At 39.8% G+C, this 21598-nt stretch overlaps 1 protein-coding gene across 3 annotated transcripts; it reads right to left on the bottom strand.

Moving 5' to 3' along the window:
* Nucleotides 1-4805: 4805 nt before the first annotated feature.
* ppp2r5ca (protein phosphatase 2, regulatory subunit B', gamma a) lies at nucleotides 4806-20807 on the bottom strand. Of its 3 annotated transcripts, none has more exons than XM_029460268.1 (14): nucleotides 20604-20807; nucleotides 15030-15229; nucleotides 12909-13019; nucleotides 12521-12613; nucleotides 12292-12422; nucleotides 12137-12196; nucleotides 11817-11925; nucleotides 11488-11541; nucleotides 11112-11282; nucleotides 10614-10741; nucleotides 9911-10012; nucleotides 9664-9736; nucleotides 8343-8459; nucleotides 4806-7451 (listed from the first exon to the last, which is right to left on the bottom strand). In XM_029460268.1, the coding sequence occupies exons 1-14, from the start codon at nucleotides 20695-20697 to the stop codon at nucleotides 7317-7319; spliced, it is 1578 nt and encodes a 525-aa protein (XP_029316128.1). In that variant the 5' UTR covers nucleotides 20698-20807; the 3' UTR covers nucleotides 4806-7316. The 3 variants fall into 3 exon arrangements, with proteins under 3 accessions (XP_029316128.1, XP_029316129.1, XP_029316130.1); XM_029460270.1 differs by having other exon boundaries at nucleotides 7316-7451; nucleotides 8343-8424; XM_029460269.1 differs by lacking the exon at nucleotides 8343-8459.
* Nucleotides 20808-21598: the final 791 nt, after the last annotated feature.

Genomic DNA, 21598 nt, shown 5'->3' on the forward strand with positions numbered 1-21598 from the left:
TCTTCCCTCCATCGCAGGCTTGTGGTCCAGTCCCTGCAGAGTAACACCTCCCCCTGTAGGATCAAGGCAGGACTTCAACCTAGAGACCTCAAACGCCTGGCTGCTTCTCACGAAGGCGTCTGAGGTGAGTAAAATGCCACTGCATGTGCTATGACTGGATACTTTTTTATCTTTATATTTTACGTGGAAAGAAATCATGATTTGTGCAGTGGGTTAAAGACTACTCAGGAGACAGATAGTGCTTGCTCTACACGTCTCATGTCACCGCTTTCAATCGTAAAAGCTTATTTGTAACATAAACATTTTACTTAAAGACAAGTGCATCCCTCTGTACAGACAACACTGATGTCAACATTATCAAGTTTGACATAATAAGTAGAGACTACTTTTCAAAATCCTGCATCTCTGATTAGAGTGAGGAGCTAAGAGAAAACCAAGAGAAGACTTAAACTAGTTGAACTACATGTCCAAATGATTCATGTCCAGTGTCAGTTAGAGTGTATATTTTTAATGCAACTTTGTACCTCTAGGGCAGCATAACATACTCTATTATTATTGCTGCCTGCATACAATTGAAGTTACCGGATTTGTCATGACAATTTAGCAAAGGGAATAAAGAAATTTGAATTTAAAATGTCCTCACCAGACTGCCAAATGATCCTAAACAATAATCCGTAAGTAGTATGTGTGTTATGTCACGTTATGTTATAACACCAGAAGGTACACAAAAGTCAGGTGCATACAAACTTGTCAGGTTGTATCAGAGTCGCTGTCAAATAATGTCTTCCAGGCTGACTGTGCAGAGATGATTGGTACACTAGTTTATTCATTACTCAACAATGAGGATATGAGGGGGCAGCTTATAAATACGTCTTGATGACAACATAAGTTTTCCCACGTGTTTTTCTGAACAGTATAAGATGCGAGTATGCATCACTGGCTCTACCAAAAATATAGAATTAGGCCATCCTCCATCATAACATGTAATTGCTCTGGAGCTTGTTTTAAAGCTTTGTTGGCCGTGGCATGCATTTAGTTGATGGTGTATTTGACATTTGAATTAAAGAGCACAGCAGAAACGTTATAGCTTCTGCTTCAATGGACTTTTGTAATCTTAGAATGAGACTCTAAGTATATATGATTACAATCAGAGCCAGATTTTGGGGCATCAGATCCAGCAATGTTGGTTGCCTGTATTGTCTTCTATGTTCTGCTGTGACCTGCAAATTGTCAGATTGTTGAATTCACATGGACCTTTTTATTCTCCACCACCAACTTCCCTTTTCACGTTACACTTCTGTGTTTTGCAGAGTGATGAAACTTACAGTAAATCCAGTAGAATTGACCTCACACTGCTGTTATTTGCAGCAATCCTCTCAAATGTGTAAGCAGTAACAGAGAAAAAGTCACATGTAGCGGCTGTCACTCAGGGCGCTGCTTAAAAAAGCAAACTGGGTTCCTAGGCTGCAGTGCGTGTTTGAAAAAAGAACGCACATAACACAGGTACAGAGGTGAAATGAGGCTAATCAGCAGTCAGAAAGACAGACAGACAGTCAGAAAGACAGACAGACAGACAGACAGACAACGTAACATTTTGACTGTGAGCTGGCTGTTACTGGCTGCCTGTGATGTTCCAGATGGTGGCAGGTTTCCCTTCGAGCGGTCTGTCAGTCTTGGCTCAGAGCCACCTGTGAGTCAGGTAGGGCAAGTGAGGACAGCTTGGCAACAATATACTGCGATACACAAGCCGGAGATGCTGTGGGATTTGAGAGAGCAGCTCTGACCTGGATCAGTAAGAATTATTTTCGGTATCGCCTGTATTTCTCAAACACGCCACACACGTACAATACAATCAGCAAATTCAGCTAATGTAATGAAGCTTTACCAGTATTTTAATAGTTTTTTTGTCTTTTCATGGTACTGTTTCTTTTGTTGGCTCCTATAACTTCTCGTTCTTTTTAATGTGGACAAAAGATTCTGCTACCTTTCAGATCGTGTTGCCTTCAGTAGGGTTTAGGTGTCGTACAAGTGACAAAAATGTTGGCCTCACACCAGGACCCAAAACAGTCCCACTGGCAGATATCCAGGTACAACATATGATTATATTATATTATTATATGGGTCTAACTGCCACTTTAATATCATGCCGTATTGAATGCAGTGATACAGTCACTCTCTTTAAGCTACATGACGGCGATGATGCTTAAAAAGTCCCAAACAGACATAAATAAGGAAGTAAACAGAGTGACACCCTGGCTGCAGGTTCACTTTGGGTCATGTTTAATATGTGGAAAGATAGAGAGACAGAAATTATTTTGATAATCTTTCATTATCGCCGAGGTCACAGCACATTAAAGCGTTCTACATGGAGCAGATTGGCAGCTGCACTACCACGCCTGATTCCCAACCGTGCCGCAGAAGACAATCGCATTCACCGCCATGTTAGCTTTTATAACTTAGGTATTATGTAGACATATCTAGGCTCTCCCTATCTTATAGATTTGTAATATTCACACTTACTGTACACACATGCTTACATATTGTGTTTGTTCTTAGCCTACTTTCAGCCTTATTTTTGTATTATTGTTGTTATAAATATTATCTGTTTTCGGTATTGTATATCTGAGCAGCTAAAAGGAAATACATTCTCTAATCATTTATTTCCTATTGGCTGCTTATTTTACCAGATAATGTAACAAAAAGAGGGAATTAATTAAACTACTAGTTTCACTGCTGGACTACCAGACACGTTTAGATATATTTACCAAAAGCAAAAGGTCTCTAAACACTCTGAGAAGTGAGCACATGGAGTTCTCCTCAGGGCAGATAGCGGTCAATAGCAGAGCTCAAAAAACGTAGTATTGTGGCGATACATGTGATCTATTAACTCTTTAGGCTTAAGAAGACTCAATACAGAATGATGGTAAACGTAAGAGAATGGCAACTGCTAACAACTTTAACTGTTATAAATAACCATGAAACTGGCATAAACTGAGTCAGGAGAAATAAATGAACCTTTAACTCTAAGAGGATGGCTAAAACTAGTTCATCATTTGGTAAATAGTCAACTATTTTTGGGCAATTATACTTGTTTATTTGATAGAGCATAGTTTTGCTGTGGTGTTTTTGTAACCTTTTGTTTTTTGCACGACACAAAACAGGTCACAAACCCTGTATCCACCGACATGGTAAGCAAACTAAAGATAAGTGCACTGCATATTTTTATAGACTGTTGTGAATTATAAGTGCATGGTTTTAAAAATTGTGTTTTCTTTATATATATATGCCTCCATTAGACAAAAGAAAAGATGATAAAAATGGTTGATTTATTGATGGTTTAGCAGTCAGTTGATGCTGGCATTTGTTGTTCTGCACGTCTGGACATTTAGCAGGACTTTTAACTTCAGGCCAACTGTGTATTCCAGGGATACTTCCATCAGCAGTGTCAGCTCAGGACAAGGCAACATATTTTGTTTAGATCAGAAATGTCTCTGGGAAACAACAAAAGTCTGGTTTCCCTGAAATCTGCCCCTTCCAAAAACAAACACGATTGTTTGCAATTGGCCTTCCGCTCACCAATCCTTTGTGACTCACGGCTTCTCCTTCACCTTGTGTAACATCTAGATTTAATACTCTCTCCGTAGCGGGAGATAAGCTACTACAGCCAACTGTTACAGAAATACGAGGCCAACGACATCAAAACAATAAAACTCTCATTACTGGAACGGGAAGTAATCCATAAAGCACACGTAGTAATAAAAAACAGGATGACTCTTTTGTTCACTACTTCTGGGAAAAACTTAATTCTTCATCTCTACCTATGAAGGAGCTTTGCACACTAATATCACTTTCTCAAATGAAATCTGATAACAACAAAATAATGTAAGTCTGGAATATGATTCAATTCATTAAAGGGCTGCAACTATTTTCACTATTGATTAACCTGCTGATTATTTACTTGATTGATTAACATCTTCAAATGTCTCGTTTTGTTTGACAAACCGTCCTAAACCAAAAGATATTCAGGTCACTATCATTTATGACTAAGATAAGCAACAAATCTTCATATTCATGAAGCTGAAATAAGATCATTTGTTTGATATATTAACAAAAAACTAATGACTCTTATTAAAGAATATATTGCTAAGGTGATATCATATCATATTGTTTTGTTTCTGTAGTTTCTGGCACTGAGAAACTATTGTTCACTGATGACAAACATCTGTCCTGAACTACAGGACAGGCGCCCTGCATCAGACCTCTTGAAGTGATTTCAGTACGATTCAGTTTGCGGTCACATACAGATTTTCTTGTCAGGGTGCTGCTGGAAGCCAGTAAGACAGATATGATCGTTGCAGTGTTTGTGATGGAATAATTATTGGATTTTATTGGATTATTATACAACTAAAGCCAGGTGGACATACGGATATTTGTGTTGCTGAATGCAGTCCCAGATGAGATACTTGAGACCTGCAGGATGAATACTACAAGTGGTTTTGCAGATGTTATTCTCTGCATTTTAATAATAGACTACTGATGGTATCATATGTAGTCTATGCTTAGAATGTCCTTTTAAAATAGGTGTCTGGCTCCCCCTTGTGGTCAAAGCAACACACTGCCAGAGTGGATACTTTCCAGTGACATTACTTCCGTTTAAAGCATTAAGCCTCATTGCTAATTCTAGCCTTATTAACCGTGTTTCAGCAAATGGGCTGTAGTTTATATACCGTACTATACAAGTTTGTTTCAAAGTGTTGATTTAAAATGTGCTCTTTCAGTCAAGTAAAGCCAAAATGGATGCATGGTTGAAAATATATATTCAAATAATCTCTTTATTTATCCTATATAGTTGTACACCACTAAAGACAGTGATAGGAGCACACAACGGGCATGAACATTTGTCAGATATATAGAGGAGGGAGGAAACTTTGCAGATTTGAAAAATAAAAATAAGAACATTTTCTAAATCCTTGTGTTGCTGAAAGTACATCCAAAAAACAAAAACGGGAGAAATAAGACGGTATGTGCCAGATTGACTTCTTTCACTTGCTATTGATGTTTTATTCTGTACAGAGGGACAATTTGTACAAAATTAATCTAGATATATAACACTACATGAAACAAGGTAAATCATATATACAATATTAAATGAATCATATAGTACAGGTCACATACAAAAGGACACTTTAAGTTATCATGTTTTGGAAATAATATGTGAAATTAAAAAGATCTGCAAAGAGAACAAGCCACCAAATCATTATTAAATCATCTCGTTATCACGGACTTGTTTTTCAGCACTCAAATGAACCTCAAACATCTCTCGACTCAAACTCATAAAATCCATAAAACTCTCTCCCAGCAAGCAGGACTGTTTCATAAATGCAATGACCTCGACAACAGAAATCAGTTTGGTGAATGGCATTCCTCCAGGGTAAAAGGTACATGTTTAACATGGTAGTTTTTAATTTACATCTTTTTGCATTCAAGCAAATACAGTATTTATACAGTTAACAAGCCAAGTCACAATGTCAGTTTATTTTCAGCATCTGGCATTTTTGTGGCCATTTGATACCAGACTGTTTCAGCGTTTGGGCATCCTGAATGGCCAGAACAAAAAATAAATCCAAAAGACCTGACATCCACGCTACTTAACCTCCAGAGACAAGACAAAGAAATACAACACATCAAATATGAAGAAATCTAGCAGACCTCCTTAGTTTAAACAATGGTACTGACTGGAAGATATTTTACCAACCTTAAACGGCTTCCTCACCGAGACAGATACAAACAGAACCCGCAAACCAGACAATTGAAATGAGGAATGGTAGCAACACAAACATGCCACACCTTTAAATGTTAAGGACGTCTTTTATTTTTTTTGGTAGCTCTCATCAAAAAATGTTTGCATTAATCATTTCATGTCAGTATGTTAATAGCTACTGAGGTTACCAGTGCTTATATTTGAGAATAAATTAATTTCTATTTTTAATTAGGACATTAAAATCTTTATAGAATACAGTACCAATACACCTCCATGCTCTTTAAAAAGAAACGTGGAAACAAAAAAGGTCCTAACTTAGTAACGGCGTGGAGTTTTTAAGGTGTTGCGACAGTACAGATCTGTGCCTCCTCTCCCATTCAACAAAAAACTATTCCTTTACAAAGATGATCACTATTTATTTTACTATATATAAAAACCCACCACTCACCCTGAACCTCATCTTTTTATTCAGTATGCAGCCTTTATATGCAACAGAGGGCTCTCCTTGCTACATCCAAGCCCTGGATATTGCTCTGCAACTTAGGTAGTAACTACAAACAACTTTCACTCAGATCCATCCTCATCTATTAAACTCAAAAACAGTAAGTACCATTGTTTGAACTGTATAGTCCTTACTATGGTCGGGTTTTCGAATATTGCCAATGAACATAAGGAAGCAAGCATATCGAAGAGCGGCATATGGCACAAAACAATAAAATGGAAAGCGTCAGATGTCCACAGGACAACTTCATCTTTCCTCTCCACCTTTCCTGGACATTGCAAGGCTAAGGACGGGCCTCAGTTTGGTCTGGTGTGCTGTGCTAAACTAAAAACTAAAAAATCTTTCAAACACCAGTGACCAAAAACAAAAAAGGCAGGTGTCCCTGTTAAAGTCACAGATAAAAAAAAACAAACAAAGAACACAACAGTCTTGGCACTGACAAGATGTCTGTTAGATTGAGCAAAAGAAAAAGAACACACACACACACAGCGGATGACGGGATAGTATTGTCTTTCATCTGACCAACAGGTTCTGTTTTTGTTCCCTTTGACAGAAAAGAAAACCCAAGCAGAGACCAAGAGGCGATCCTTAGACAGCGAGTCAGTCAGTTCCTATGTTTCCACGTACATTCCGTTGTGTTTGCAAGAAGGAATGAAGGAACCAGCGTAGCGGCATCCGTACTCCCAGGTTCCACATTTACAGTGACGCACAGGGGGGGATGGAGGGAGAAAGGAAGGTAATCAAAAGGGGAATATTATCGGAGAACACAATGAATGCGAGGGCTAAAAGACACGCAAACGCACTCCCACTCTTCTCCAAATAAAGAAAAAAACCTGAGAAAGCAGAAATCTGAGGGAGGAAGATACAGGGCTTGTGCACCGGGGCAGCAGGAATGAAGGAGAACTGAGGATTCTGGGTAAACTGATAGTGGGAGGAGGAATGGAGAGCCCAACATAGGTCGCCAGTGTAATTCTGGCACCTGGGCGAAGAGGATGTCCATGGCTGTCGAGGGTAAAAGGGGCAGTTGAACAAAGAGCCGGCAGGTGGCGGGACCTAGAGTCCATCATGGGTGGTCAACATGTTTTCAGCTCTGCGGTGGGACTCCAAGGCTTTTGTGGTGTAGATATCCTGAGGCAACTCAGATTTGCGTCGCACCATAGGCCGCTCTTTCCGCTGGTCATGCTGCAACTGTCAGATTGAGCGGAGACAAGAGGAGGAAGTTAGTCTTAATTATAACGTTCCACGTCGTCATCTTCTGTCAACATGTCAAATCGTCGCTGTTCTGATCATATCTTTGAGATGAAGCATGACAGCGCGAGCACAATTCAGTTACATATGTAAAAATCGAATTTACAACTAACTGAGTTAAAACATGGTGTACCGAGCATTTTAAATTAAATACACACCATCAGACATTTGTGGAGCCTCAAAGGGTTCAATATGAAATAAACAAAGACCTTATGAGATAAATAATCTTATGAATAAATATCAAATACAGTATATACGAATTAATAAGTAAACCAAATCATTTTAACTTTTTTTATTGGACTTTATCATAAAATGTATTTATTCCAAAAGGCCCTATTTTATAATGGCAATTTTTATTCCTGACAATTGTGCTCGCGCTGTCATCACCAGTCATCACACAAATTATGAAACAAATTGTCACAATAGGTTGAATTTGAATAATTGATCATATTATTATTATTATTACAAATGATTGGCTCATTTTACAAAATCTATTAATGTGTTTTTTTATTTCTTAATTAATTATTTATTTCGATAATATTGAACACTTTGGGGCTCCATACTACTTAAGACAACATGCAAGGGGAAGCAGGCACACAACACAGAAAGCTTTTGATTCCAGTGTTTAGTCCGTGGCCAGATTTGTTTCCACGTTTTTTTAAGTAGGTTCACAAACAAACACTATACTTTATACAGAAAGAATACATTGATAATTACTATAGTGAAAGTAGCTTCAATTAGAAAACGTTGCCAGCTTTAGTAACACATAAGCCTATTTAGAGGGATTATAAGAGGAAGGATGAAGAGTGACAGAGAGAAAGTCAGGTTTACCTGAGTCGCGCCCTCCTCAACTGTCTTTTTTAACCTCTGAACATCTTCTATCAAAGGGACATCCGTCTCCATTGCTACAGGACTATTGAGGTCAGAGGAATCAACATACATAAAGAACTATGTTGAAAAGAAAGAGAAACAAAAACAAAAACACAAAAGGATGGAGAAAAGACTTTCAGTCGCATGCAAAGAAGAATGAATCAAGAGGCTCTGAAGTGATTGAAAGAAGCAGTTAGCAATTTCATATGTTTTAGTTGAGGTGCAGAATCAAAAGGAATTGTATTACTGATTTATAGCAAGTGTTGATTATGAAACAGATGTTAAGATAATTATTTGCTGTAGATACTAAAATAAAAATTAAAATCAACTAAAACCTTTATGGCACTTTAACGTACCACTCATGTCTGTACTGTGCATACTGTATGTGGTTAGCTTAGCTTAGCTTAGCACAAAGACTGTAAACCAGGGGAAACAGCTAGCAGGGCGTTGTCCAACAATAACTAAATCAATATACCAGCACCTTTAAAGCTCACCAATTAAAATATTATATATTGTGCGTTTAATCCTTACACAAATCAAAGTGTAAAAACAACAATGGCTGTTTTTACAGAGGGTTTATAAGGCGGACTATTTCTTTAGTGTAATACTTCTGTAGAGATCCTTTTAGAGCCGTTTGATTCAAGCATTCACCACGACTAAGCACATTCTTAGAGCACGACCACTCATCAAGCTCTTTCCATCTTTACCAGCAGTGTGTTTTGGAAAACATTAACTACCAAGTCACAGTATGAACAAATGGAGTCCATAAAAGGGATAGTTTGGATGTTTTGAAGTGGGGCTGTACGAGGTACTTATCCACAGTCGGTGTATTATAACTGCAGTAGATGGCGGTCGGCACTTCCCCAGCAACTCCAAATGGTGGCAAAGTAATGCGGTGAAAATATTCTAAATATCGCGTACACACTTACACCGATAAGATTTCTCAGGTGGGCCTCTTTTAGGTGGATAAAATATTTGTTTCCGATGCCCCTGCCACAGCAGTACATAGCTTAGCTCCCCTGCCGATCGCCATCTACTGTAGGCAACACGCCGACTGTGGATAAGTACCTCGTACAACCCCACTTCCAATGATCCAATGAACTATCCCTTCAGACGGGACAAAATGGAAAGGGAACTAAAATTCAACATCAAAACTTACAGTGGCTTACAGACACTTATTTCATGAAGATTAGTGCTACACACACACGTACACAGTCACACACATACTGTGGTAGTAAGGGGGGGAAACAGGTGAGGTTAGATGATTGCACACAATGCTCACCTGTGGATTTGACTTGGCGAGGTTTTCGATCTTAATCCAAGCCTCTTCACGTTCTTTTGACTTTGCCTTCTCTCTGTTGAACAAAAGCACCAGACTTCAGGTCATTAATCTGTTCTGCTCTGATAAATGTGATACCCAACACTCATTAAGCGGCAGAGTTAAGGCTGATTGCAATTCTGTGTCACTCAGACATCATTTAAAGAAAAAAAAAGATTAACTGAGTGGGAGAAGAGTCTGTGGTGCCTACTTGTTTTTCTCAGCCCTGAACTGCTGTGTGCAATCATCAAAGAGCTTCTGATTCATCTCCATGAAAAGCTTCAGAGCGTTGTAGATGAGGCCGTGGATGGTCCTGTACACACACACACACACACACACACAAAATCAGAAGGAGTCAAACCTTTACAAGCACAAGCAGCATTACTCTAAAGGCCATCCAAACGTCCAAAACCTAAAAGATATTCAGTTTACAATGAAAAGTCACAATTTATAAGTAGCATTTTGTATAAAAAATGAATAGATTATTATAGTTAGATTACTTTTCTGTTAATCGGCCAATCGATTAATTGTTTTCAGCAGTCAACATATTAGAGGTATTGAAGTCATTTGTTGCGCACTAAAAGCAGCAAACTTCAGTTATGTTTAAAAAGCTGATCTCCATCATAACCGTTTAATAAAACAGTATAATATATAATAACAATGTTTTATTAAACGGTTATGATAGAGATCTAAACATCCTTTCAGAGACTCTATGATAAATACATCTAGTGAAGAGTTGAACTGATGTGCAGGACAGTACATTCTGTGACCAAGCTCAAATATCTACACACACTTGAGACTTATCACGTATGAGATCTGTTGTGTCAGACTGGTGTTACATGCAGCGTGAAGTACTTTTAAGGATATTAGTACGACGTGCGTGTGTGTGCAGGAACAACATGCGAGTATCTTACTTGTTCCAGTGGGTCTTAGAGTTGCGGTACAGAGCAGGGAACATAATCGGCAGGATCTTTGCTGCGTTGTCGCTGATCAGACTCATGATGTACTCGTTGTTCCAGTAGTACAGAGCTCTTTCTGCCACCTACAGGGAAAAAACAAAAAAAAGACGGTGATGAGTCGACACAAAACTTAAATACTAACTGTGACTATCAACATGCAATATTGTTGACAAAATAATTTAGATTAAAATGGCAAAAAAACAATCTCTTATGAAATACTATTGAATTATAGAAGTTAAATGTAACGTAATGTTCAGCTAGACTGACATGTTCAGTATAACCTGATGACTAAAAAGATTTAAAAGTCAAGTTTTATTAACTAAACTAGACTTTAGATGAGACTAAAATGACTGTTAGTCAACCAAAAACAGGATGAGCTCAATGTGATAAAAACTAACAAGGAGATTTGACACAGGGATAAGACAAAATCATAGCTGACAAAATTAAGTCTACCTGGAAGTGCGGGCTGGACACACACTTGGCCAGCTGTCTGAAGAGAGGCTCCTGCACCTTAACAAACTCAGAGGGCTCGATGACGTCCAGGATCTCCTCCAGCTCGTTGAGGAACATCACTTCCTTGGGACTGTGAGTCTTTGGCCAGTACTTTAATAGAGCCATTACCACCTGTATGGATGATGAACAACGAGAATGATAGTGTTGAATAACAAATCTGGGAGGATAAGGGGACGGCAGCCATGAGAGTAAGCAGTCATGCCATTCATAATCTTGCACACAAATAGCTCAACACCACAAGTTCATATTTTTAAAACTTTCAGCAGGCAGCATGATGTCAAGAGATACAAATTATTCATGTTTGTATTTGACATACCGGCTCAGTTAGAGTGCTGTCCTTTTCCAAAAACTGCACCACGCAGTAGGCCAGCTGCAAAACAAATAATCAACTGAGTATTTGAATATACAAACGCAAACTAAAAGGTTACATGTGATGCCTGAGGGACAGACTGGCTGGGACATGCAACGCCAGTTTTTGACAAAACTTGCAGAATGACCTGCTGCTCTTGTGAAAAGAGGAGGCGGGAACTCAAAGCAGGTTTGGACAAGAATGTTTAAATTAAAAACAAATGTGAATTGGAAATAATTTATCTGCCATGTTTCCATACGGCTTCACTTTTCTCATCGTGTGTTCAACAAGCTCACCTGTGGATGGTAGACACTGAGTGATTTGACTTTGTGCAGAGGCAATAAAACCTTCAACAGGAAAATCTTGTGCTCTTCTTTTAGTGGTAAGGCAAATCCATTGATTATGCTGTGGATAAAAAACAAAAAGTACAAATCAGAACATCTGGAAAGCATGATTATAAATCTTGTGCGGAATTAAACAGCTAAATTAGCTTTTACATTGAGGACAACACGTCACATTACATCATAAAAGAGAAACATTGAATGTCATGTAAAAGGTTGTATGGAAGCAACAGAAGACATTCACCGAAGCTTGTAACTTTAGTTAAGGTCCTTACCTTCCAAGTATTTCCAGTAGTTCTGCTATACCATTATGGTGCTCTGTCTCATAGATAAACCTGTAGCAACACACAAAGTACAACAAATGATTCATATATTGACTTTGTAAACATGTTTAGTTTTTTTGTTATAGTAAAAGCAGTGAGAGACTGACCTATAGAAAATGTTATTGATCTGTTTTCTGATGTACGCTCTCAGCCCCAGGAACTTTCCGTAGATCCTGTGGAGGGTAGTTTTCAGGAAGTCTCTCTCTCTGGGATCCTCACTGTCAAATAGATCTAGGAGCTACAACGCAAGAGAAGGGAAATGTCACCATAACGACAGACACCGTGCAAAGTGTAGTATACAGTCTGAGAGTTTGGACAAAAATATTATTTTCTTACCTGCATAACAAATTTCTGGTCGATGTATTTCTTCGCTATGTTAGGCTGAAAGTCGGGCGATTCTAGAAACCTAAGGAAAAACTCATAGACGAGCTGCAACAGAAACAAGGAAAACAACAACAAAAGGAATGAATGCTGTGAAGGAACTCAAGCAACATGGGATTAAAGTGTGCATAATGTTCACTGCCGCTCAATGTTTAGGTAATTCACAAATCCTCCAGTGCCAAATGCACAATTTTAAAATATGGGATACAGACATGCTGTTTTCTAAACTTTAGAAACTATAGAATTGCACACTTCAGCCATGCTGGGAGAATCTTTAAGGTTGACAATAACCGTTCATAAACCTCACTGTTTTTCATGATGATTAAACGATTTAAATGTCAACCTGAAGGTGTGGCCATGCAGCTTCAAGTGTTGGCTCGTCTTCCTCCGGATCAAACTCCGCTCCAGTGGGGTTGGACGATGGAGGCAATGTTCTGAACATGTTCACCGCAAACTGGTAGAAGAGAAGTGAAAATGATACAGAAAATGTTTATTCCACTGGACAGTACGCTATGAAAAGTTCACTTCCTTTTGTTGTTTTGATAGTACATCGCTGATGTTGTGACCACACCAATAGGTTGTAAAAGTTTACACACAGCGAGACCTGGACTTCCTGTCAGACGTTTACCAATCTTGAATAAATGTTTCCCCGTCATGACATATGGTGAAACCACATCAATAGACTGCATCATTTTCAACACATCCGATTTCTAAACATTTCACTGCACAATGTGAATGTGACAATCCATGCAATCAAAGTAACAGCAGCGTGTTGTTACCGAGGCCTACAGCACAGCCTCCTTTGGGACAAGTCTCCACACAGTCTGACGCACATACATTTTGCTTAAAGGTCGATTAGAAATGCTGGCATAATATGGGGGGAGTACGGCTCATTTATGTGGTAAATAATTAGGAACGCATGTTAGTGCCACGTTTCATGAATTATTTTCAGAAAATCTGTCAATGGTTTATTTCTCACTGCTAAAAAAAGACATTTAAAAAAAAAAAAAGCGGATCCGTCTTTAGAGGATATAATACATTTCACAATTTTAGTTGAGTTAGTAAATGTCTATTTAGTGTCCTATTTTAGACATAAAGTAATTTTTCTTTTACGGTTGGAGTTAAACTTTGTCCTTGCAACTGGCCTCCAAGGGTTTGGCCCACAATAATCCAAGTGTGTTGTGTTTCTGGTCTCTCTCAGTGTCAACTGACTCCCCTGTGGGCTGCTGTTCCCTGGCAGGCAGATCATGGGACAGTGCAGGTGGCCTACTAAAACACTGGGAGCCTTGTTTGAAACGCCTACAAGGCTACAAGGTAGATAGACTATCTAGACTGTGCTGCACTTCAACCCAGAATAGGCTGTGAAGATGACTGTGCATAAACTCTGCAATGGAAACTGTAAATATAAAAAGGTCAAAACTGTGATTAAATCAGTTCTGCTGTTGGCTTTGATGATAAAAAGATAAGTTTGTAGACGAGAGATACTCTTCCTTCGCCATGTTTAGAGCTTCATGTATGTGTATCTGCACACTACAGGCTGTGATGAGTCAGTCAGCAGAACATCCATCACAATCCTTTTGGTTTGCTTGGATTCTCGGCTGGTGAAGTTTGTTTGTAAATCACTAAGAAAAAAGAAAAGACTTTCCTAGAAAATACAAATCTATACCAGAGAAGGAAATATCTGAAGAAATGACAGCATGAATGCTGGATGCTGATGCTAAAAACTGCATTGCTGGTTTTAAACATTGAACAATAGTAAGCTCTGTGAGGCTGTACTTAAGCACAGCCGTGCTGAAGTTTAGCACGTAATACCATGTTCAACTCTAAGTTTAAGCGTGTTAGCATGCTAGCATTTTCTAATTTGCACTTAAAGTGCAACTGAGGCTGATGGGACTGTAGTTGTGCAGGTATTTATTCATAAACCAAAGTATTGTACACATTTAATCTTGACCTGATGATGGCGACGCTAGATAAAAAAGTGCAGTCGGAATTTTTTTTTTAATACATTTTTATCCATGAAATCTTGCAGATCATTACAGCTTTAGAGTTGAAGGAAGAAAATGCATCTTACGTCTTTCCCCTTTCCCCTTTGGCCAAAACCCACTAGCAAGCACACTCACTGAACAAATCATTTAAAAGGTTTTGTCAATAGACACCTCAAGAAAGCCAGCTCTTCTGTCCTCAGCTAAAAGCCCCATCCAAACCTGATCACAAACTATATATGGACATTGAGAAGATGCCCCTTAAGACATGTATGCCTGTGTTGTGTCTCTGAACAGACGACTGTATTGTATGGTTGCACTTGATCAAAGGGAATTTAAAAATTAAAAAAAAACTGAAAAGAATCAGCTGGAACACCAAGCTCTGTCCCGCAGCTACAGCCTGCCCCTATTCTTGGCCAAAGTTTCACCCTCATCTTCAGCTTTAACCGCAAACTAACTTAAGCCCCTCCGGTTTCACTGACCATGTGCACCACCTCCGGGTAGATGGGTTCCGTGATGACATTCCTGTTGTGGGTGATGTACTCCACCATTTCGCTCAGCGCCGCCCGCTTCACTTCCTTCCATTTCAGGTCGCTCAGCGGGTCGGACAGGAAGTCGAAAAGAACGCAGCACTGTCGTAGCTTCTGGATGAAGAGCTTCTCCTGCTCTGCGGGGGCCACATCTGAGGAGAAAGAGTGGAAAAGTGAGGTTCGTGTGAAGGGAAAGACATGAAGAGAAAAGTGTCCAGGGACGACTGAAAGAGAGTTAAAGGAGTCACAATGCTACACAGCGGAGACAAAATAAGGGGGTAGAGAATATAGGAGAAGGAAGCCATGCCATGTAACCGTCAAGGATGACAGTTGAAAACACCAATGGATAGAAACAAGAAATATGAGGCAGCAAGAGAGTGATGAAGACTGGCAAATGAGTCATATTACTAAAGTGCATTGAGAGAAAGGCTTAGATGGTCAGAGCCCAGGGGGAGGATAACGACGAGAAGATAGGAAGGAGAGGGAGAGGAGGATAAAGGATTTGGGAACTAGGTGAATGGTCACAGTCGAGCCATTTGACAAACTCAGAGAATAAAAAAAATAAAATATTGTTTTTAATTTTTATAAAAGGAAACCTATCTATTTAAGTCTGTCATTATATTTTTCCATGGTGGTTTGAGGACTTCCTGGTTTCATTTCATTTCCACCTGAGCACTAAAGAGCATGGACTCGTAAACAAACAATCTCTGCCACACACACACTTCACACATGACAACACAAAGAGAAAACATCCATTTCGGTTAATCTAACTTCCTACCTGCTCATGTGGTGCAGTTATAAACACATAGTGGGACCATAATCATGCAATTATGTGACACAACTTTGATGTGGCTTGTTTCTCTCTTTTGTTTAGTTTTACCTTTGATAGTCACATTGGAGGAAAATCTACACGTTCTTCAGCGTCCAAAATAATTGCCATAATGGCACGATTCATTTTAAATAAAAATGTGGATCTGCACATCTAAAAAGACACATGGTTGATTTTATTTGCTATATACACTTTGAAAAGAGGGTTGAGCATTTTGGGATACACGCTTTGTGATTTAGAGAAGATAGACACCACTCATTCATCGGACCTTTACAAATTAAGCCCTGAACTGCTTTGCATAAAGACTGGAAACAGAGGGAAACAGCGATCCCGGCTCTGTCCAACAGGTAATAATCTGCCTAACAACACCTTTAAAAGCTCACCAATTACCTGTGCCAAGGAGATTATTTTAGTTTGGCTCGGTTTGTTGGAAAAGCTACCGGCCCTATTTTCATGAAATAGGGTGTAGCATGGGCCAAGGAAGAACACATTACATTTTGAAAGCATCACGAGAAGGATACCACACACACACTTACATACATACACACACACACACACACACACACTACACACACACACACTTACACTTTCATTAACATTGTAAGATAGGGCATTTGTGCAGCATTTATGTGGTGTCGGAAGAAAAAATGAGTTTATGAATGGGATAATTCACATGAAACCTCCTTCAACATGTTGTTTAAATGTCCTGAGCATAATGCATCACATCTTCTTTGTAGCGTAGTGTTTCCATATTACGACTTGGACACACCAAAGTCATGTTTCATGTGAACGCACCATTGGACTTGATGGAAGTCTGCGCTTCTAGTTAACACACGATACCTCGATGTTCATCGCCTCATCACTGGAATAAGCCAGACTAGCCGTTTCCCCCTTTCCCAGCCTCTATGCTAAGCTAATCAGCTGCACCCATATATTTAATGGTCAGACGTGTGAGTGGTATCAATGTTCTCATCAAGTGCTTTATCAAAATTCCAAACTGTTGCTTTAAGGCTAGTAAAAATGGTAAATACTGAGCAGCAGGGAAAACTTTCTCATCCTTGTCAATAGAGTTCTTACTGCAAACACAATCATGTGTGTGGTGTTGTATACAAGAATACAAATAAGACACTGATTGTGTATGAGCCAAACCACAGCTGTAATCAGCTAGGCAAATTCAGGTGTTGGTTAATTTACCCGACGGAACATAACAGACTTAGACTTCAGGGTTAGTCTGCCCGACGATTTGTGTTTTCATGAGTGTCTTTGCTGGTTGCGTGTTCTGTATCTGATAGAAGATGAGGAGTTACAGCCAACACTGCCTATACACAGCACAAGACACCTACAGTAGCTTTAATGTAAGATGTTGCTGTATTCAAGTTACCGGAATAAACTCTTGTGAACAGGTATTCTCGCAAATTCCATTCTACTACTCATAATGCCATTGAAGGACATAAAAGGTAGTGCAGTGCGCACATTCATTTAATCCTTACATGAAGCAAAAGCTGCATGTTTCTATACCCCATAATTACTGATCAGTTAAGGGTGTGGCATTGACTATAGGCTGGCACCGAGGCTGTGTCTGCACATGAATGAGGATGCTGGCGCCATGGGTGAAGCGTATTAGATCAGATATGTACACGGCATATACGTCAGAGGGAAACTAAATGAATGAATCCCATTCGTCTTCCATGACTGTGCAACCTGTAGGCGCAACACTTCCAATTACAGAGATAAGAAAACTATGTTGTGAGACAAATTAAGATTGATCAAATTTGGCACAGGGTATAAATAAGGAAAGGGGATAAATAATAATCAATTGATGAGGGTAAACAGAGCATTGCAAACATGCTATACGAATGCAGAAATGTATATAAGAACCAAATCATTCTGAGATAAATTAATTTGGACTCGTTGCAGTCATCCATCTTGTTTTAATTAGCCTGAAAGTAATGAGCAAATAAACAAACTGGCATGAAATCATCCAGGCAATTCATTTAATGCAGGTGTGTAATAAGAAGGAAAACAGTGCTGGAGTGACTTGATGAAGTCACTTAGAGGGAAATAATAATAGGCAGCTCAAGTTTGCTCATGCCCTAATTTCCATGAATGTACACAAAGTGTGACAAAGGCCAGAGAAGGGCAAACATACACACAAGTGCCTGACATTGTTGCAAATAGGCAGATTCTATGTAAGAAGAGAGACAGCCGATAGAGACATAATGGAGACTTGGCTTGGAGTCGGACAATTTATCTTGATGACAGTGAGAGGTTGGGAATTCCAAGGGAGCGAGGTTAAGTGTGCGAGCTGCCATTAACGGCCATCTCAATGAAGATTTGACGGCCAAAAAGCGCAGTCGCAACAGGGAAAAACACTACAAGTTCCAGGACGCCTGATTATAAAACGCATAAGAGGATGAGGTTCATCCGAGACATTTATCATTAATATTATTGTCTCCAAAGTGGACGCAAGTTTCAGAATGAGGGTTGTTAGGCCAACTGAGGTTCACCCGTTTTAACTCTGAAGACAAGACAACTTGAACAACAACAACAGAAAGAAGAACGATTAAAGTCACAGTGGTTAGTGTTTCTTTCCATTACCAACCTTCTCTCTGTATTTCACTGGGACATGAAGCTGCACTGGAATGTGTTGCCATGCCTTGCACCCCTGGCCAAGTCAGACTTGTGTTGCGCGGATTACATAAGTCTGTCTGCGTTATAAAGTTTCTGTACTCCTAAAATATCCAGCGGGTTGTTGTATAACAGATAAAAGGTGCAGTGTTGTGATCCCAAAATTGATGTTAAACACAATGTGATCACACACACACAAAATGGGTCAAATGAACAGCTGCTAGTCGAGTCGGGAGTTAGGACTGGTTTGGCAATCTGCTTTATCGACAGTATGTTATGATCAATGTAAACATTGACTGATACTATTTATACCCCTGCAGAGGGACAGTGTGTTGCAGTTTAGAAGGCATATGAGCAACTAGGTTGGCTGAATTCATTCATTAAAGTCATTGTAAGCAACACCTGAGAATGCATCCAGGATAAATAAAGTCAAGAGCAGTTCAAAAAATCCTGTTTAGTTTGGAAACAGTTAAAAGTATACATCATTGCCAGACATGACACATTCATAGCTGCAATTTGGAAGCTCCCTTGTAACAGACAATGGCACAAAAAAAATGCTTTGCCGTGCTTGTTATTAAAAAGATGGCTTGCAATTCAAAGAAACAGATGGGGAGCAACAGAGAATCACGGGCTCTGTTCACACTTGTATCTTTGGTGACACATTTTGTCTCCCAAAATGTCTGATAACATATAGATGGGTCTAAATGCACCCAAAGCTTACCGAGGACATATTGGGATGTGGAGCCTGAGAGGTGGACAAGGATTCATGTGTCAAAATAGGTAGTGTAAAGTGAATGCAAATGCCTGCGTTCAAGCCCCCCTGAGGAAAATGTGTGATATTGGGCTAGATAAATAAAATGTATGTGTATTCCTAACAATGCTGAAGGGCCACCTAATCATTGTTGTAGTGTGTGCAGCTCACAGCTGTACATATCCATGTACACAAATAAAACCAGCTCGTGGAGGTCAGTAATACATTCAACTGAGACGCATTTAGTTAGTCAGCTATGAACTGTTTTAACTCAATCTGGACACTATATTGAAATATCTGGATACAAGACATTTGGTGTGAACAGGGCCAGCATGATAGGGACACACAAAGAGAGCAAAGAGGCAGAGAGTTTGATTGTTCATCAACACTGAGTTGTCATTCAAGGCAGTAGCTGCTCTGTGGCTCAATAGAGTGTGATCAATAACTGCCCGAGGCTTCATCTAACGCTGGGCTGCACCCGAGTACAGTGGTAACAGGCTGGGCCTTTCAAACATGACTGAGTACATTGTACACACATTAAGAGGCACAGGCCGATGCTGCGAGCCTAACACATTACTGCTATGGCTGGGTCATATTGACAGCGAGGTTTTGTTGACAGGGAAATACTTAAGAGACACATTCAGATCTTGTATCTAGTTAGGAGGAAAACGTCTTTTCTTTTTCTTTTATATAAAAGAAGGGGGGCCTAACAGGGGGGAAAGGGTGGAGAGATGGAGGTAAGGGGCTGCTTGCTGCAGAGCAGTGGCTGTCTACAGTCTACACACTATGACCAATTCGTGCCCAGATGAACTGGAGTGTGACAAAAATGCTGGGCTGGGGAGAGCAGCTAAGAAGGAGGTGAAGAGGAAAGGCAATAGTTCACTCCTCTTTCGCTTTTCACCAAATGGCTACGATTTATAATTGCACATATACATACGGAGTCACAGAAATGGAATAAAACACATGAAAAACTAAAAAGGAGAAGACCCTTCCCTAGGCTATGACCTCACTTCCTTTGACATCACTAGCTTGGCGGGGGGATGGGCAGAGAGAGCAGCTAGCTAGTAAAACCAGATTTTGATGTAGCTCCCGTGTCTCACAGTAATGCACACAAGCCTCGCAAATAACCAGTCCTCGGCTCCCTTCCAAATACAATAAAGCGACTTTCCAAAGCACAGGAACAATGAGATTATCTCACACGTCTGAATGCTGATTAACAAGCAGTAACCAGTGGAGGGGAACAGGAGCACAGCAACACACTGCTCCCTCTCCTTAATTCCCTAGGACTATACAGGAGGAATAATATGTCCTTACGTACCTCTGAAGTGCATAAGAGCCACCGGCTGAAAAGGCCCATTGGAATTAGGTGCATCCACAACCATCCTGTCTCCAGATTTATTGCATGTCAACATCTAAACCTCAACCAGGAAGGCGATCCACTCAGGGCGAGAGGCCAGCCTCCATTTTAGCACAAAAGCAGATCAGAAAATGAAGCTCTCTGCTGCTGGAGGGAACTGGCTAGTTAGTGATGTAAGCAGTGAAGGAGCCAGCTGATTGGCTGAGGTCATACTGCTCTGGAGCAATGGAGGCAAAGGCTGTTGGGAGAGAGCGAGGGTGATTGGCTGAGAGGATGCACAGGGGGCGGGACAAGCATTGGAATTTTTGCTCTGGCTCCGCCTCCCCACTCACTGGTCTCTGGTGACGCTCAGCAAGGCAGGCCCTGCTACAGATCTTGGATCAGATTGACTTAAATCTTTCCACAGTTTAACCATTAGCAGGGTTTTTAGCATAATCTGATTTAGGATAAGCAACTGGAAATAACGTACTCCGAGTGTGTTTAGAGAGAGCGACTCTGGCTGAATCTTCAAAGTCTCTCATTGTTTCTTCCTGTCATCTCTGCTTGGTACTTTATCAAAGGGAGGTGGAGGAGAGGGTCAGAGGTTGGCTTAAATCTTGGGATTCAATGAGGAACCGAAGGAGAGAAGAAGAAACTGCATAAGGGGCCTGTAGACAGGACGAATGGGGAGTCAAACTCCAGCAAGAAATCCAGTAGAAATATGTGTGATTATTCACTACACAAGATGAATGACAAAGTAAAATGTGTGGCAGAAAGTAATAAATAATTAGATCCAGTTTTAAAAGACATAAGATAGACTTAGTATTCTCCAATAAGAACAGAATTAAGCTTCAACCAACCATCTTGTACCATAATAATAATAATAACAATAATGTACGTTGTGAGATGACTCACACAATATTCAGGGAAACGGCAGAATTTGCTGCATTATGTTATTCTGAGTGATGTAGAAGTGC

Source organism: Cottoperca gobio, chromosome 22, assembly GCF_900634415.1.
Source record: "Cottoperca gobio chromosome 22, fCotGob3.1, whole genome shotgun sequence".
NCBI classification, from domain to species: Eukaryota; Metazoa; Chordata; class Actinopteri; order Perciformes; family Bovichtidae; genus Cottoperca; species Cottoperca gobio.

Coding starts and splice junctions, on each gene's coding strand:
- ppp2r5ca (XM_029460268.1), bottom strand. CDS start 20,697: ATGTTGACATGCAATAAATCTGGAGACAGGATGGTTGTGGATGCACCT. Junction 12,614..12,908: donor CTGCATGGCCACACCTTCAG/GTTGACATTTAA, acceptor TTTCTGTTGCAG/CTCGTCTATGAGTTTTTCCT. Junction 12,423..12,520: donor ACCAGAAATTTGTTATGCAG/GTAAGAAAATAA, acceptor CTTGCGTTGTAG/CTCCTAGATCTATTTGACAG.